The sequence below is a fragment of the Lathyrus oleraceus genome, chromosome 1 (assembly GCF_024323335.1).
Source record: "Lathyrus oleraceus cultivar Zhongwan6 chromosome 1, CAAS_Psat_ZW6_1.0, whole genome shotgun sequence".
Classification (NCBI taxonomy): Eukaryota; Viridiplantae; Streptophyta; class Magnoliopsida; order Fabales; family Fabaceae; genus Lathyrus; species Lathyrus oleraceus.
Genome location: NC_066579.1, coordinates 226510080 through 226525698, shown reverse-complemented (window position 1 = coordinate 226525698; position 15619 = coordinate 226510080). Strand labels below are relative to the sequence as shown.

Here is a 15619-nt window from a genome sequence, read left to right as displayed (position 1 = left end):
ACACTGAAAACATCCTACAATGCAAAAGCCAACCATAAATTAACTTAGAGCTCACCACGAGCCAAACAAGGCAGTCGTACAACATGAAGCATGTCAACCCATGAATGGAGCTAGCTATGCACAACATCATACATGATGCAAACCAAGACCATCCTACAGTGAAGCCAATTACAAGTCAGTGGCATCATGACCCTGAACCAACCCACAAAACATCAAACAGAATCACCTGCATGATTCCTATCAAGCTTGTACATCAGAGTTACAGACCTATTGCAAAACAAGACCATAAGAAATACCTAGCTGTCACATACCTAACTTGGGCAATGTAACTCAAAACCCATTAATACATCTGCAACAATAGATGACCATTCATCTTGCTCAATGTAACATGCCAAGGTAGAACATTATAAACCCATTGCAACCTTCAGTACAACATGAGCCAGTGTTTACAACAATCACCATGACATCAACTTCCAATCAACTAACCTAACACTACCAACATCAGTAGCCAACCATGTAAACCCTGCAATGACATAACCATAATACCTACACAACATAGTTCACACACATGCATTGCCAAGCCAAGTATGAACCTGAAGCATGTAGTGCATCATCATACCAGTGTAATACACACCTTAAAACAATACCTTATTCCAAGCCTGCATCAAAATGATTCCATTGTTAGCCACAACCAAACCAAGTGTGAGCAAGACTTGCCACAAGGTGATGAAAACAAGGAGGTATCTATGCAAAGCAAATTCAAACCATGACCTTTGGCTTAATGAATTTCCTGTTATGCAAAAATTCTGCAACAAAACTGTTACCACGAAATATTCCTAAGGCAGGTTGAAAGCACAAGTAATGAAAGAGTCCTGTGAATGTGGGGATCATACCCTACTTTAGCGGGGTATTCGTTACCATTAGAGATATTGACTAAATCCAAGGTAAACCATACAAGTCGAGTCGCCACCGCACTTCTATTTATCCAAAGGAATGGTTAGAAAGCGAACAAAAACCTAAAAGTTTTATCGAATCAAAAACTAGTAAAAATGTCAGAGATCTGGGTAAGGGGGTTGGTTATGCAATGGGAAGGTTTTAAGCACCCAAAACATCCTAGGTACTCCTAGGGAGCCCTTTTCATATTTGTTGTAAGGTTGGTATTTTGTGAAAAATTTATTTGTGCAAACATGATTGAAGAGATGAGAAAAGAATATACAAGTTTATTTACATTTGATGTTTGGATGGATAAACCCATTGCCTACGTACCATCTTAAAAAAGATTAGGATCAAAACCTCGTAGTTCGGGGTTAAAATCTCAAAATGAGTTGGTGAATTGATTGGTCCAAAAGCCTTAAGGTCTTTTGTTATCCAAGGGAGAAAACTCAACCTAAAACCACAAATCCACCATGTGAGGATAGCTTCAACATGCTAGTGAGGGGTTAACCCTATAATAAGCATGGAAGACTCATTGTCCATCACTAAGGATATAGGTGAGTATTACATCTACCTCAAGGATAACTCAAACCTAATAGCTAATGGTTATGAAAAAAGTTTGATTAAGAGAGTGGCCATTGAAACCACAAAAGACATTTGAATGTGTTATATTTACCAATGAAAAGTATATACAAAATGGTCAAAGTTGACTGAGAAGTTCAATTCAAAATAAGTGTTATGAAAAGAAAGTTTGAAAATCAAAAGCATAAGGCTTTGGTTTCTAATGTTTGAAAACACATGTTAAATGTTTACACAAAAGTTTTGGCTTGGGTTAGAGTGGAGGGAAGAAGAAGAATGGCTAAGATCCTAAGCATACAAGAGGTAAGGGATAAGAAACAAAACCACAAAAGGAGTTCCTCTCTTGAGATCATATTGATGATCCAAGTAGCTCTCATCCTTTGGAATAAGCAATCACACAAAGCATAAACTCAAGGAATCAATCAAATGAACTCTGGAAAAGCTCCTCACTGGATCTTGGATCTCTCTCTCTTAGGAGCTAATGGTAATGGTTCCTCAATTTGGCTCAAGTTGGAATCCCTAGCACAAAGGAACACACACATCAAAAAGTTCTATAATACAATCAAAGAATGGACAAGAGGGAGTTTAGAATATGGTCCTTTCAAAGTTCATCTTCAAGCTTAAGCATTCTAAAGGCCCAATGCCTAGTTGCTCTTTGACTCCAAATTTGTATAGGGAAAGTCCTAAAGTCTAAGTCCATTTTGTCCAATTCTTTGCATTTGGTTAACAAGAAACAGACAAACACAAGCACAAAAGATATATACACAATTATATGCTCAAGTGAGCAAAAGGCAAATGGCATTTAACATAAACATGTGCTCCAATGAGCAAAGGAAAAAGCAAATGAATAATATGTACAAGAATGATAAATTGCATAAATGTAAAGTGCAAAAAGGAAATGTTAATGGTTAGTGGTTAATGTTAGTGTGCCATAAGGCAAATTTAGCGCTATGTTAAGCAATCGTAATTGGACTTATGTAGAATTCACAACTATCTGAGGCCGGTCAATAATAATGTAGGCAACAACACAAGTTAGAAGCCTTGATTAGTGAACCAAGTTCCAACAACTTGCCATGCCAAAAGAAAAAGAGAATTGATCTTGTATTGGTTTAAGTCCTTTGCATGATTTAGGAAACAACCTATCCTTAATGCAAAGCCATTCACTTGATCAATTGATCAAGATGAATTAGATTTGGATCAAGGAAGATTAAGTCTCCCTAATCAATGCTAACTTATCAACCTTTAACTCATTGATCAAAAGAAGAAGAAGAAGAAGAAGAAGATGAATAATGGAATATGAAATGGAAAGATCAAAATGCATCAAATGAAATAGCATATACCAATCAACAAATGTTGACCAATGATATTGAGGATCAAGGTCAAACAATGAGAAACCAGAAATGGGATGAAGATTGGAGGTCAAACAATAAGCAAAATATTTTTGGCATTTTTAATATTAAAATAAACTTGAATTAAAAATAAAAGAAAGGTCAAACTACAAAATCACTTCAAATCAACCTTGAAAGGTCCAAGTGATTTATCCCAAGTTCAACAAGGTCAAACAAAGTTTGACAAAAAATTTCAGCATTTTTAAAAGTCAGAAACTATTTTTAATCAATTAAAAATGAACAAAAATAACCTAATTGAACTAAAATCTCAAATAAATCTCAAATCAATTAGAAAATTGATGAGAATATTTTTCATAGATCCATCATCATTCAAATAGGTTAGGAAAATATTTTTGTATTTTTTGAATATAAAAAACTATTTAAAATGAATTAAAAATAACCAGAAAAGAGAAAATTGACAAAAAATATCAAATGACAAAATAAAAAAAATAAAAATCATTTTTAGAAACTAGAATTTATTTGGAAAAGAATGCAATTGGTCCCATATTTTTTGGATTAAAAATGAGTGAGATATGATTTTTTGAAAATAAAGGGAATAAAAGAAATAAAATCAAAAAATGAGAAAATCAAAAAAACCAGGAGCGTCTGATCAAGCCTCATTAATTGACGTGGCTGATCAAACGCTCCACATGCACGCTTCCATGGTAGACCAAAGTCAGCAGCGAAACACATGGCATTAAAATAAGTCTTAAGATCCAAGCGTGGAGATTAGATCTGGAGATGCCATCAAACGGTCCATAATCCATCTGGCAAAGGGACGGTGACCAGAGCCACCGTCTTCTCCAGTGAGCATGAAGATTCCGGCCAAAGTTGCAGACAATAAAAACTTAACCAAATGAAGCGATCCTCATATCATTGGAAAGCTGGGATGATGTACATCATCCCTGTACCATTGGTTTCTCCTCTAGATCCTCATAGAGAGAGAAATCAGAGAGAGAAAATCATGGTGTTCATACTGAACTTCATGGATTTCAACAATTGAGCACTCAAAACAATTGCCTCTATGAAGAGGACTTCAGCCAACACAATATCCAAGCAAATAGATCAAGAAGTAATGAGTTTCGAAGAAAAAACCAGTTGGAGAGAACCTTTGAATTGTGGAGATCTGAGCTTGCTCCCTTGCTTCCTTTGGCCAAACAGAAGTTCTATGGACTGTAGGATGAAGGTCTAGGAACTTTAGATCCAAAGATTCAACCAGATTTAGTTGAATTTCAGATCTGAAAAATTTGGAGAAAAGTGAAATAGTTCCTTTGGTAATGGTTATGGATTCAGTTGTGCAGCATCTCAGGCGCCATTAGGTTTACCATGAATGAAGCTGAGCATGTTTATTTATAGTGGAAGCTGATGCAAGGAGGTGAAAAACTCGTGTGCATGGCAAATGGATATTCATTGCATGGGCTTGCATGATCATGTAAAACGCCCAAACTCAATGCCGAATGCAATCTGAAGTATAATTGAGCTGAAATGGATGTGTAGTTGGCAATGCATAGGCTTGTGTAATGAGTTTTGATGTGTTATGCACAATTATGCCTAAAACTTCATCTCTTCGAAAATGCCATTTGCCAAATCCAAACATGAGCATGTGAGTAATGGTTGGAAAGGCCTTGATGTAAGGAACAAATGTTATTTTGGGCAAAAGTCCATTTGAAGTATGGAAATTAGTGAATTTTGGATTTAAAGTGTAAGGTGCAAAACATGCAAAGGTGAGATTTCCAAATTTGGCCAATGTTCAAGCCCCTCTGTTTTGATGATGCAAGCCTCAAATGAACAAACCTCCAATATAAAAGTTGTAGATCTTCTCAATACAATCAAAATGGACTTCGATTTTGCATCATTTGGATTTTTGATGAAAGAGTTATGGGCACTTGAAGTTGGACTTTTTTGCCTTTCAATGCATTTGGTCCAAAGTGACCTATATTGTTTTGCATTATCACATGTATTTCCTTTGAGATTTTGAAATTTTTTCAACATAACATTTGAATTAGACCTCTTAAGATTTCCAATGCATTTTATCCCACCTCAAAATCATAAAAAATGAATGAGTTATGTTCTTGGGAAGTTGACCCAAAATTAGGGTTTTAGTCAAAATGACCTATAATTTCTTGGAATGGATGATGACCTTCCAAGCTTCAAATCAATTTTTGACGAACATGAAAGTTGTTGATATTGTCCTTAAGAACATTTTTTATATTGGGATCCTCTCCATTTGACCAACACATAAAAATTTAGGTCTCAGTGCATTTCAAAATAGTCAGATGAATTGACTGATCAACTTCTCAAGTCCATGACTCATATCTTGATGAATTGATGATTGAGGGCACTCAAATAAGTTCAAATATGCATGAGATGATGAATTAAATAACTTACCTTTATTTTATTTGATCATGGGCTGAGGTTGCTTCATGAGCAAGGCATTGTGGTACACAAATGAACTAGGGCTTCTTTGAGAAACAAAACCTCAAACCCTTTGACTTGCTTTGATCAAAATGATTAATTTGGATACTAGGGAGGCATATTTGATGAATGAGAGCTTTGGGAACCATTACCATGCTTGCTTTCATCCTCTCTTGGCCATATCTCTGCACAAAAGATCTCCTTGAAGCTCTTGACCTTGTGATTGCTCAAGCTACAAACAAGAAATGTTAGTGACATATTTTTGTGCTTTTGGTTAGTAAACAAAATGAGAAGAGCAATAATATACAATTCAAGCATGCTTGGTGATCTCAAACCACTCACAAGGAGTCCCACCCAAAGGCAAAGGGAACCAAGATGCTCATGATCCTTGAGGCTTTGCAAATGAAATGTTATGATGCCATGAGGGATCTTAGGGTCAAAATTGGGGTCTTACACCTACCAAAAGATACAGAGATGTTGGAAGCAAGCAAGAAAGAAAAGGACGAAGCCAACAGGGAAAAGTTGGCTCCGTCGACAGGCCATTATGTCGACCAACGCGAGGATTGGGACTTATAGAATTATAGTCAAATGTGCAGAAGACAGCTTCGCCCTAACGTCTGAGCGGGAGAAATTTGAAATTTAAAATAAAATAGCAGATCCAGAAAGAATAAGAGCGCCATAATGTGGATCAGTTAGCAAGACATGGGTGCGGCGGTTATGCAAATCGTGTGACATAACATCTACTAGTTTCTAGGAGTTAGCTTATGAGTAGTTTCCTCTAGTTTAGTATAAATAGGAGTATCCCACAAGGGGCTCAGGGTGTTCACTTTGTACTACGAAATCACTTGTAAGAAAATTTCCCATTCTCGGCGCCAGGAAGCAAGAGTTTCTCTGAGAGTGCTATGTACGTGAATCACCACATTTATTTCAATGCAACTTCCCTATTTTTCAATTGTTCCCGTTGAACATTTTATCTTAATTTCTTTTACTTTTGAGTTATCATTTTACGTTGTCGTTTACGCTGTCAACACTGATTCTATTACGATAATAGAGTTCACCAAAAGCGTGTTCATTGTATACCTTTTTTGAATGTTATAGCGATGTCGGCCACGAGTCACCTATGGGCGATAACATTGTCTAAAAACCGTTCGTGTGGAAAAACCCTACGCTTGTTCGACACTCTGTTAGGAGCCATTCCTAACAAAGTCATTCCGTCGAAGTTTGGACAAGCCTCACTTGCACTAGCACATGTCCTAGGATCAACTGGTCGATCCTGCAAGTAACCCTTCGTTTTAAAGCCTAGGGAGGACCAACGTTTGTTTACCAATTTCCACAGTAAACAAAATGGCACGCCCAGTGGGACGGTGCTAGAGCAGTTGCAAAATTGCATGAAACTTAGAAGTGGCAAGCTATATAGTAAGCCACGAAGTAGTGTGAAAATGGCAGAAACTAACACTGATGAAGTTCCACGAGGAACTTTATCCAATACGGAAACAGTAGTCTCACAGGTTGCCACTTTGCCACCGATGACAAGTGCAGCCATGACCATGTCGACTACGGGTGCGGTTGGAACATCAATTCCTCAGCCTCCACCGGGGGATTCAGGATCAACGATAACGATGTTCAGACCTTATGTGCCTCGCTTTGGCACCACAGATCCGCTTTATGGAATGTCGTATTCCTTAATGCCAGGATATCAGTCGAAATCCAGTGCAACACTATTTTCAGATACAAATCCTCCCTTGCAAGGATCAGCACAAGGGGGCAACATAAGGAACACTACTTAGAACAGAACCATGCCGCTGTCGAACACTTCAGTAGTGGTGTTGAGACAGCAAATGGACGATAGTAACCATGAATTGGTTAACATGTTGACCAACCAGATGGGCACAGTCTTCAATCCACTAATACAAGAATCTGCTGAAACGAATAGGCAGATGGCGAACCAATTGACATGCTTGTGCAATTTTCTGGGGCCACCGGCCCGACAGATTACGCGAATGATTAGACCGACTGTTCCTGTGCAGATAGAGATAGGGGCAGCGGAGGAGGAGACAGTCCATGAAGGACAAATCATTAGACCTCTACAACATCAAGGCGTCGAATCAGGAGTTGCGGGACGTAACCAGATGGTAATGGTTAACCGACACCAGGATGCTGATCAAATTGTCGACCAACATCGACAAGAAGATCTGGCAGTGGAAAATAATTTGACAACTATTGTCGAAAGGATTATGGCTAGAAATGGCATGAGTGCTACATTACAAAGGCCATTATACGCTTCCCCGTTAGCTGAATTCATTCTCCAAGCCGAGGCGCCTAGGGGGATGAAAGTGCCTAAGTACACTAAATTTGGGGGAGAGTCTGGTGAATCGACAATAGAGCACGTCGCCAGATACTTAACAGAGTCAGGGGATCTAGCTCATAATGAATGTTTAAGAGTAAAAAACTTCCCCTCCTCTCTGACCAAGGCTGCCTTCACATGGTTTACTTCGTTGGCCCCAAGTTCAATCGACTCATGGGCCAAATTAGAAAAGAAGTTCCATGGATAGTTTTACGAAGGACACTCCAAAATTAGTTTGGCAGAATTGTCCAGTATTAAGAGAAGGTTTGCTGAAAGTATAGATGATTATCTGAATCGTTTTAGGTCCTTAAAAGCTAGGTGCTTTACGCAAGTGTCAGAACATGAACTAGTTCTAATGGCCGCATGAGATTTAGATTATTCCATCAGGAAGAAGATAGATCCAACTTTTGTGAAAAGTATGTCACAACTGGCTGACAGAGTCCGACATCTAGAACAATTAAGGCTAGAAAAAGTTAGGCACAATAAGTCTAAGAAAGAAAAGGTGGCGTTTGTTGAATACGACGCGACAGACCCAATTCGTGAGGCCGATTATGCTTCATCGACTGAATTAGAAATTGACGTGGTTGAACTAAAGCCAGGGTCCGCCTATGAGTGTCGCTCATTACTGCCTGCGCAAGGAAAGAATCCTGTCGAAAACAACCCAAAATTCCCTTCGAAAACCTATACTTTCGACGTGTCAAAATGTGAGGAAATTTTTGACTTATTGGTCAAAGATGGGCAAATGGTGGTACCTCCTGGTACTAAAATACCACCGTTGGAACAAAGACAGAAAAGAGGGTTTTGTAAATATCATAGCTATCTTGGTCATAACACCTCTAATTGTTACCTTTTCAGGGATTTGGTTCAGAAAGCGATTCAAAAAGGCAGGCTGAAATTTGCTGGCCGTAGAATGAAGATCGATGCTGATCCGCTTCACCAGGAAGAGGCCTTGTTCGTGGAGCCAGTCCAGATCAACATGGTCGAGTTCAGTGAATATGATGAGGCCAACATGCTGGAGCAAACTGGGGAAAGCCCAGATGTCGATATAGCTGAAGTTTACCCAAGGGTTGATGAGGACTTGGTGGATTTTCTGTATCGCTGCAAGAACAAGGGTTCACAGGTGTGCCCGTGCCCAAGGTGTGGAGCTGTCACCGACAAAATAGCAGTAGAGAATTTCCAGAAGCTGCAGCTGGGTAAAAGCAAAAGGAATGTGCCAACCAGGGGTTACCAAAATGATAGAGGCTCAAAAAAGGCTGTGGGAAATAACTCAATAAGGCCCAGAAGCTTCATGCCGTCAGCAAGTACTCCTCGAGGTACTTGGATCAAACCTCAGGGAAAACAAGACACCCCACAAGGGGTTGCTGCTGATGCTAGAGGAGGTATAACAGTTAACTACAGGCGTGAATTTAAGTCTGAAAAGAGGACTCATATCTCTGAAAACTATTTGGGAAAGAATCCCATGAGGAGGACTCAATGGAGGCGTTTTCATAGACGAAAACAAGCGGAAAGAGACGCTGCAAGAGGCATGACCAGTGAGGAGGCGAATACTAGGAAGAAAATGGTTGTGAAATTCGACACAACGGTGAAGGAACGGATAAGAGAGTACGTCCGTCGACCAGCTAAAAAATGTTCTGATGAAGTGACTGATGACTTCAATTCAGAATCTGAAGCAAGCCTCGACATCCTGGTCAATATGGTGTCAATCCTACCACAAGAATACAAGTGTGTGACTAAAGTCGAAGGGTCACTGGACAATGCTGACGCTGAAGAAATGGCTCTGCACCAACCAAGATGCTATTTTGTGTTGAACGAGGGTTCTGCTGAAAGCCAAGAGGCAGTGTTCGAAAGACCAACGATGAGCATGAAAAACCATTTGAAACCACTGCTGCTCAGGGCAAAAGTGGAAGGCGTGACTGTCAATAAAATTTTGGTCGATTGTGGGGCCACGGTCAACATCATGCCACACCATATTCTGAGGAAGATTGGCAAATATGATACCGACATCAGGTCTAATAACGTGGTCTTGTCGGACTATGGAGGAAAAACGAAAAGCACCATGGGAGTGATTATGGTGAATGTCACAGTAGGTTTAGTGACCAGACCGACACTATTCATGGTGATAGACGCTAAGCCAAGTTACAACTTACTACTTGGCAGAGAGTGGATACATGGTGTCGGAGATGTACCATCTTCAGCAGCACCAAAGGCTGGTGATTTGGAGAGAGGATGGGGTGGCCGAAAATATCGAGGCCGACCAAGGATATTTTATGGCCGATGTGAATAATGTCGGCAAGAAGGAGTTTGAAAGAAAGCTGGCCAACATCTCTCCTTGCTTCCCAGCTGAGGATGTATATGCTAATCTAAGTGAAGCTTTCGTCTCTCTAACTCTACATGAAACTCACGTTTTCATTTGGGATGTGGAACGCTTAGATGATCCACCATACACAGGTATCCGGCCGACAGGCTAGAGGGACGTCAATGATGATGTCTGAGTTAGAAGCTCTAAGAAAGATTTCAGCATACGTTGCCGAGAACAAAATAAAGTCGGCTTTAGAGGCTGAAGAAAATATGGTTGCTGAAGCCAGTATGTTGAATAAAGAGGGGCGTATGGCTATTGGGCCAAAAACCCCAGACAAACCAACTTTGGACAAAAGGAAGGTCGACATGCAGCGTCTGGACTGCATTTACGACAGTGAACCTTTAAGGTTCGAAAAAGACCCAAAGGCACCGGAGAAGATTCGACCAAAAGACCCCTTGGAAGAAGTCGACCTTAGTGAGAATGGCGAGAAAAGGCCAACATATATAAGCGCCAACATCGATAATGAACTAAAATCTGAGGTAATTTCCATACTTAAAGAATTTAAAGATTGTTTTGCCTGTGATTATAATGAAATGCCTGGTTTAAGTAGAGATTTGGTCAAGCTAAAGCTTCCCATAAAAGATGGAAGAAAGCCAGTGAAGCAGACGCCCAGGCGTTTCGCCCCAGAGATCATGGCAAAGATAAAAGCAGAAGTAGAAAGACTCCTGAAAAGCAAGTTTATTCAAACTGCAAGGTATGTCGAATGGTTGGCCAATATTGTGCCAGTCATAAAGAAAAATGGGTCTTTAAGAGTATGTATTGATTTTAGGGATCTAAATGCTGCCACCCCAAAAGATGAATATGCCATGCCCGTGGCCGAGATGCTGGTCGACTCGGCCGCTGGTTTTGAATATTTAAGCATGTTAGATGGTTATCTTGGATATAACCAAATTTTCATTGCAGAAGAAGATGTGCCGAAGACGGCGTTTCGATGTCCAGGAGCCTTAGGGACATATGAGTGGGTTGTCATGCCATTCGGTCTGAAAAATGCCGGAGCAACATACCAGAGGGTAATGAACTCAATGTTCCATGACTTCATTGAAGATTTCATGAAAGTCTATATTGATGACATTGTGATAAAATCCAATGGTCAGCATACTCACGTCGACCATCTTCGAAAAGCCTTCCTGAGGATGAGGAAATATGGATTAAAAATTAATTCATTAAAATGCGTTTTTTGTGTGCAGGCAGGCGACTTCCTTGGTTTTGTGGTGCATAAAAAGGGTATTGAAGTAAACTAAAGCAAAACAAAAGCCATTATGAACGTCAAGCCTCTGTCGAACAAAAATGAGCTGCAATCCTTTTTGGGAAAAATAAATTTTCTTATAAGATTCATATCAAATCTAAGTGGCAAAACAAAAGCGTTCTCCCCACTACTTCGACTGAAGAATGAAGAGTTCAAATGGCAGGATGCACACCAAGAGGCTTTCGACAAAATCAAAGAGTATTTGACTAAGCCTCCAATATTGGCCCCTCATGTTAGGAATAGGCCAATGAGACTGTATATTGCACCCTCCGAATCGACTATAGGGAGTATGTTAGTCCAAGAGGATGAAAAATGCGTCGAAAGACCTGTGTATTACCTTAGTCGAATGCTTAATGATCTTGAAACTAGGTATAATGATATAGAAAAACTATGTCTATGCCTGCATTTCTCTTGTACGAAATTAAAGCAATATATCAAGCACGTTGATGTGTACGTATCTTCCCACTTTGATATTATTAAACACATGTTATCTAAACCAATTTTGCATAGTCGAATTGGAAAATAGGCTTTAGCGTTAACAAAATATTCCCTAACATACGTGCCCTTGAAAGCAATGAAAGGGCAAGTAGTACAAGACTTTCTTGTCGACCATTCAATGGTCGAAATGGCGAAGAATTACGTAGATGTAGCACCATGGAGGCTATACTTCGATGGGTCAAGACATAAGGTGGGATCTGGGATAGGAGGAGTCATAATTTCTCCAGATGGAATTCCAGCAGAGTTCAAATACAAAATCGAAGGGATATGCACCAATAATGAAGCAGAGTATGAGTCACTGATCACCGGACTTGAACTACTGCTAGAATTGGGGGCAAGGAATGTCGAAATTATGGGAGATTCGGAGTTAGTGATTAAACAAGCATCGAAAGAGTACAGGTGTGTCAAAGAAAATCTAATCATGTATTTTGTTGTCACTATCAGATTACTCAAGAGGATTGAACAAGTCAATCTCCAACACATTCCACGACAAGAAAATCAAAGAGCAAATGACTTGGTGTAGGAGGCTTCAGGGTATAAAACGTCGAAAGACCAGGACAAAGAGATCCAAGTAAGAGAGAAAGTAAAAGCAATAGTGTTGCCACCGTCAGATTTAGCAATCGTGAAGTTGGGGGCAGTAGATAAAAATCATTTTGAAATTCTGGCTGTCGACGATGAGAGAAGGAGTGATTGGCACAAACCGCTAGTCGATTACTTACGTAATTCCGTGGGGTCGACAGATCGAAAGATAAAGTATAGGGCCCTTAGCTACGTCTTGATAAATGATGAATTATTCAAAAAGACAGTCGAAGGAGTGTTATTAAAATGCCTGGGGGAAAGTGAGGCATACATGGCCTTGTCGAGCATACATAGCGGGGCGTGTGAGGCACATCAAGCAGGTTTGAAGATGAAGTGGCTTTTGATGCGTTCAGGAGTTTATTGGCCTTCAATGCTGAAAATTTGCATTGAATTTGCTAAAGGTTGTCAAGAATGCCAATTGCATGGGGGCATACAGCATGTGCCTGCAAGCGAGTTACACACAATTATGAAACCCTGGCCATTTCGAGGATGGGCTTTGGATGTTATAGGAGAAATAAAGCCAGCCTCGTCGAAACAACAAAGATATGTGTTAGTCAGTATCGACTATTTCACAAAATGGGTCGAAGTCGTAGCATTAACAAATGTGGACCAAGAAGTTGTGATAGACTTTATCCAGAGTTACATCATTTGCAGATTTGGCATCCCAGAAACTATCACAACCGACCAGGGGTCAGTTTTCACTGGTCGAAAAGTGCAAGAATTTGCAAAGGAAATGGGCATTAAGTTACTGATATCTACCCCCTATTACGCACAGGCGAATGGCCAAGTCGAAGCGGCTAATAAGGTGATCATCAGCCTAATAAAGAAACACATAGGAAAGAAGCTAAGGAATTGGCATAAGACGTTAGACCAATCTTTGTGGGCATGTCGAACGTCACCAAAAGAGGCAACGGGAACAACCCCATTTAGACTGGTGTATGGGCATGACGCAGTACTGCCAGTAGAAATTCAGGTCCAGGCAGTCAGAATCCAAAGGAAGTATGAAATACCTTCTGAAGATTACTGGAGTATGATGATAGACGAATTAGTCGACGTGGATGAAGAAAGAATGCTACCATTAGACTCTCTACAAAGACAGAAAGAGAAAGTCGCCCGAGCCTACAATAAAAGGGTAAAAGGGAAAGTATTTGCTGTCGGCGATCTGGTTTGGAGGGTAATCCTGCCTATGGACAGAAATGATAGAGTTTTGGGTAAGTGGTCCCCAAATTGGGAGGGACCGTTTAAGGTTTTGCAAGCCTTTTCTAATAACGCCGACAAGGTCGAAGAGTTGGCACCAGACAGGCGGATTTTAAGAGTAAATGGAAAGTACTTGAAAAAATACAGGCCTCTCCTTCAAGAGGTCAAAATTTTGGCAGACTAAAATAAATGTCGAAAAAAAAAAGTTGGAGATGATTATGTTAGATACCAGCTGCAAAGGCACGAAAATAAGAGACAGTGCTAAAGGCAAGAAAGATAACATTAATATGGCAAGAAGCCATTGTTTAAACATTACAAAAAATTGGGTACAATCAATAAAATCGGTCAAATCTGGCCGAACTTGGACTGGAAGGATTTAAGTTCGAAATTGTAGTGCATAGACGCAGGCTCCAGGGTGTCGGCATAGGCTTTAAGTTCCTCAAGCTTCCCTTCGACGGCCATAAGTTCTTCACCGACCGCTAAGGCATCACGGGTAGTTTGTTCCACAGTGGCCTGAGCAGGTTGTAGCACTTCGTCGACAAAACGAGACTCCTCCTTAACTATTGAGTCCAACTCATTATCCAAGGTGGAAATTTGATGCAGAAGGGCGTCGATTTGTTGACGTAGCTCAGTGGCCCTTTCTTGCTTGGAAGTCAATTCCTTCTGCCGCTCCTCCATAGCCCTCAACATACTGGTAACCTCCGCGTCGGCATGCATCACCAATTCCCATTTCTCCTTCACAGAGGCATCAGTATCAACAATTTGGCGCTCAGTGTCCCGAACGCTGTCAATATGGCGCAACATAGGCACCAAGATTTGTTCTAGAGCCTCCATTGCACGTCTGGAATAATCAGAGAGTTGGAGATCCTTTAGCTGGGCAAGTGCGCTCAAGATCTCTGGACCGACAGTAGGTTCATGCCTGAGCACGAAGGGAAGGTCAGAGTTCAAAGCGTGCACGCGGATTTTTTCCATAAGAGCCTTAGTTTTCGTCGCCTCAGGGCCCATTTTGCCAAAATGGAATTTCTCAGAGTCCGAAGAAACATCACGTGATTTCACCAGATTACGGAGTCTGGCAATTGCCTCTAAAGCAGAAGGCTTGATCGTCAGCCCCGGGAAGGTCGAAGGAGAAGCTGCTGACGGAGAAGTAACCTGAGGAGAAGCAGTCGATAACGGAGTAGCCTGGGAAGACTGTTGTTTGTTGGTGTCGACACCGACTGGCTCCCGTGGATCCTGCAAGGAAGCTGAAGAGAGACTCGAGTCAGAACTAGTCGAACTGGAGTCCAGATGCGTCGCAGGACTAGTGACTGGGTCAGAGTCATTGTCACTAATCTTGAGAGGAAATTCAATGGACTCACCAGTGGTGTCGACAGATTGAAAGGGGCGAGTTGGAGAAGAAACTGGTAATGCGGGAGTATAATCAGCGACAGGCTGAGTTGGCTCAGTAGAGGCATCAGCCTGCAGAAAGAAAAAATGTGTAAGAGAAGCACAACAAAAACCCCAAAGAAATAAATAGAAAAATGGGTAGATACCTGTGTCGATGCAGGAGAGACTTCCTCCTGATTTGTGTTCCCCAAGGTAGTAGCGGGGGAGAGACCAGTCGACGGTGAAGCTCCCACGGCTGGAGCAGGGACCGTACTAGGGATGGAAGTTTTGACCACAAGGGTGTCGGCATCTTCAACAGGAGCCTCTGAAGGAGGCATTGTATGGTGCCTCTTCTTTTTGTGGTCGCCACTCTTGGAAGGAGAGTCATGTTTCTTCCTCTTGTGGCCATGGTGGCTTTTGGATTTATGTTGGGAGGTGTGTTGGAGACACGAAGAGAGGTTATAAGCAAATAGTCTAGCCAAAAGAGCAGACATGCCGACAAGAAATACCTCAGAGCCCGTGGGAGCAGAACGCTTGTGTTTTTTGGATTTTTTGGAGGCGGAAGAGACAGTAGGTTCTATCGAACGTGGTTGACCCTACACATAAGTGAAACATTAGCAACCACGTAGTGTTCCCCTTTAGAAGACAAGAGCAAATAGAAATGCTTCAGCGAGGGGCATACAGAAGAACTGGTTTTCCTCAAGACTTGAGCAATAGGG

General features: G+C 40.9%; 1 protein-coding gene across 1 annotated transcript; it reads left to right on the top strand.

The window, feature by feature from the left end:
• Window positions 1-7111: 7111 nt before the first annotated feature.
• LOC127101025 (uncharacterized) lies at window positions 7112-7867 on the top strand. The gene has a single exon (XM_051038337.1). It carries the CDS (start codon window positions 7112-7114, stop codon window positions 7865-7867), a length of 756 nt encoding a protein of 251 aa, XP_050894294.1.
• Window positions 7868-15619: the final 7752 nt, after the last annotated feature.

Coding starts and splice junctions, on each gene's coding strand:
- LOC127101025 (XM_051038337.1), top strand. CDS start 7,112: ATGCCGCTGTCGAACACTTCAGTAGTGGTGTTGAGACAGCAAATGGAC.